At 46.8% G+C, this 2,099-nt stretch overlaps 1 protein-coding gene across 1 annotated transcript; it reads right to left on the bottom strand.

Annotated features, from left to right (window-relative positions):
* Window positions 1–1,581: 1,581 nt before the first annotated feature.
* LOC142003658 (small ribosomal subunit protein eS27-like) lies at window positions 1,582–1,728 on the bottom strand. Its single transcript, XM_074980795.1, has one exon. The coding sequence runs from the start codon at window positions 1,726–1,728 to the stop codon at window positions 1,582–1,584; it is 147 nt and encodes a 48-aa protein (XP_074836896.1).
* Window positions 1,729–2,099: the final 371 nt, after the last annotated feature.

Below are 2,099 nucleotides of genomic sequence, written 5' to 3'. Positions count from 1 at the left end.
TGGGCAGTGGGACACCTGCCCACAGATGGTTGGGGCTTGTATCACTGGGGGCTGTGGGGACTCAGGCTGTGATGGAACAACATCCTGCCACGCACCAGGGATCCAAGCCCAGCCCATGACATGAGCCCGCCCAGGGCAGGCTGTGTTCCCTGCCAAATACTGAAGAGGCTCCACCTGTTTCTTTCACTTTAGCAACATATGCGGAGTCCTTCCCTTGAATGGACAAAACACCAGTCTGTGTATGAACCAGAACCCTGGCACTGACACTCCAGGAGCCCGTCCCTTTAACAAGGATCTCGCCATTCTCTGCCACCTGGGTTTAGGGAGCATTAGATACAAAGTGTGTCTCTGTCCAGCTGTGAACCAGAGACCATGTGTGCAATGACGGCCTGTGCAACATGAATGCCGAGTTACTCTGTGTGTCATAGGCCCTGTACTGCTAATGAGAGCCAACCAAAACACTGGTGAGACTTATCAGATGACAAAATACTGGGCTAGAGGGACCTTTTAGCTGACCCAGAATAACGGCTTTTGTGTTCTTTTTAGACGAGACGTTTTGCCTCTTTTTTTTATTTTGAATTTTCCAATGTTTTCCACAGAACATTTTTTCTCAAATTCCCCATTTTTTTAAAAAAAAAAGTTTTCATTTTCTAAACAAAAGTTTTCAGTGTTGACAAGAGAATAGCTCAGACCATGAAAAGCACTGAATTTGGAACATCCTGTCGGGGTAATGCCACCCAATTCAAACCAACATGACCAAACCCTTCTCCCCCAACTGGGAAATGACAAACAAATGAACAAGCACATTCCAAAAGACGTTTCTATAGCGACAAGGTGGATGAGATCATATCTTTTATTGGACCAACCCTGAGATTCTAGTATCCAGAGACCAACATGGCTACAACACCACTATGCTGGCAGAGCATTTTCATTGGGAAAAGCAAAATATCTCAATGAAAAATACTCACAAGACAAGAACTAGGGGTAACCAAATGAAATTAATAGGCAGCAGGTTTAAAACAAAGGAAAGGAAGTATTTCTTCATACAATGCACAGTCAACCCGTGGAACTCCTTGCCACAGGATGTTGTATAGGCCGAGGCTATGAAAGGGTTCGTTAAAGATTGGTAGGTCCATGAATGGGCATTAACCAAAGTGGGCAAGGATGGAAGCCCTAGCTTCTGTTTGCCTGACGCTGGGAATAGGTGATGGGATGGATCACTCGATGTTACCTGCTCCATTCGTTGCCTTTGGGGCACCTGGCATTGGCCACTATCAGAAGACAAAATACTGGGCTAGAGGGACCAGACTAACCACGTTTATGTTCTTCTTAGAAGAGACATTTCCCCCCACTTTTTTTTAAATCCAAAACGTATTGACAGATGGATGTGGCTACAGGGACAAAATGAAAGTCACATTCTCAGTCACTTTCCAGCGTTGTGTTTTAAAAGCCTTCTGCTCACATCTTGACAATGTTTCTCTGTGGCTGCATCCTATGCTCCTCAACCCTCTGTATTTGTCTGTGCCACAACTGGGTTGGTGATCCCACCCCTCTCAGGCACAACATGGTCTGGTGTTGCTTTCATCTGTAGGAGCATCCTTCTGTAAGCCCAGCCTTTCTTCCAGCACACTGGCCCAGCACAGTTGAGCAGCCAACACGGAGAACCACAGTCTGTCCATGGCTGAATACAGGGGTGATTTTATAGCAACTTGGGCACTTCATGGCCATGAAATAAGAGTCTGGACTCTGGATCAGGCGCTTCTTCTTGTGTTTCTGCTTTTCCTCCTTGGGGGAGGGATGCAGCAGGTCCTTCGCCAGAGGCCTTTGTATGTTCTCCTTTCACTACAGCAGAATCATAGAATGCTAGGACTGGAAGGGACCTTGAGAGGCCATCGAGTCCAGCCCCCTGCCCTCATGCAGGACCAAGTACCCTCTAGACCATCCCCAACAGACATTTATCTCACCTGGGCTATGTCTACACTAGCCCCAAACTTCAAAATGGCCATATAAATGGCCATTTCGAAGTTTACTAATGAAGCGCTGAAATACATATTCGGCGCCTCATTAGCATGCGGGCGGCCGCGGCACTTCGAAATTGA

The sequence above is a fragment of the Carettochelys insculpta genome, chromosome 1 (assembly GCF_033958435.1).
Source record: "Carettochelys insculpta isolate YL-2023 chromosome 1, ASM3395843v1, whole genome shotgun sequence".
Classification (NCBI taxonomy): domain Eukaryota; kingdom Metazoa; phylum Chordata; order Testudines; family Carettochelyidae; genus Carettochelys; species Carettochelys insculpta.
The sequence above is the reverse complement of the archived record's forward strand: the minus strand, read 5'-3'. Positions and strand labels throughout refer to the sequence as shown.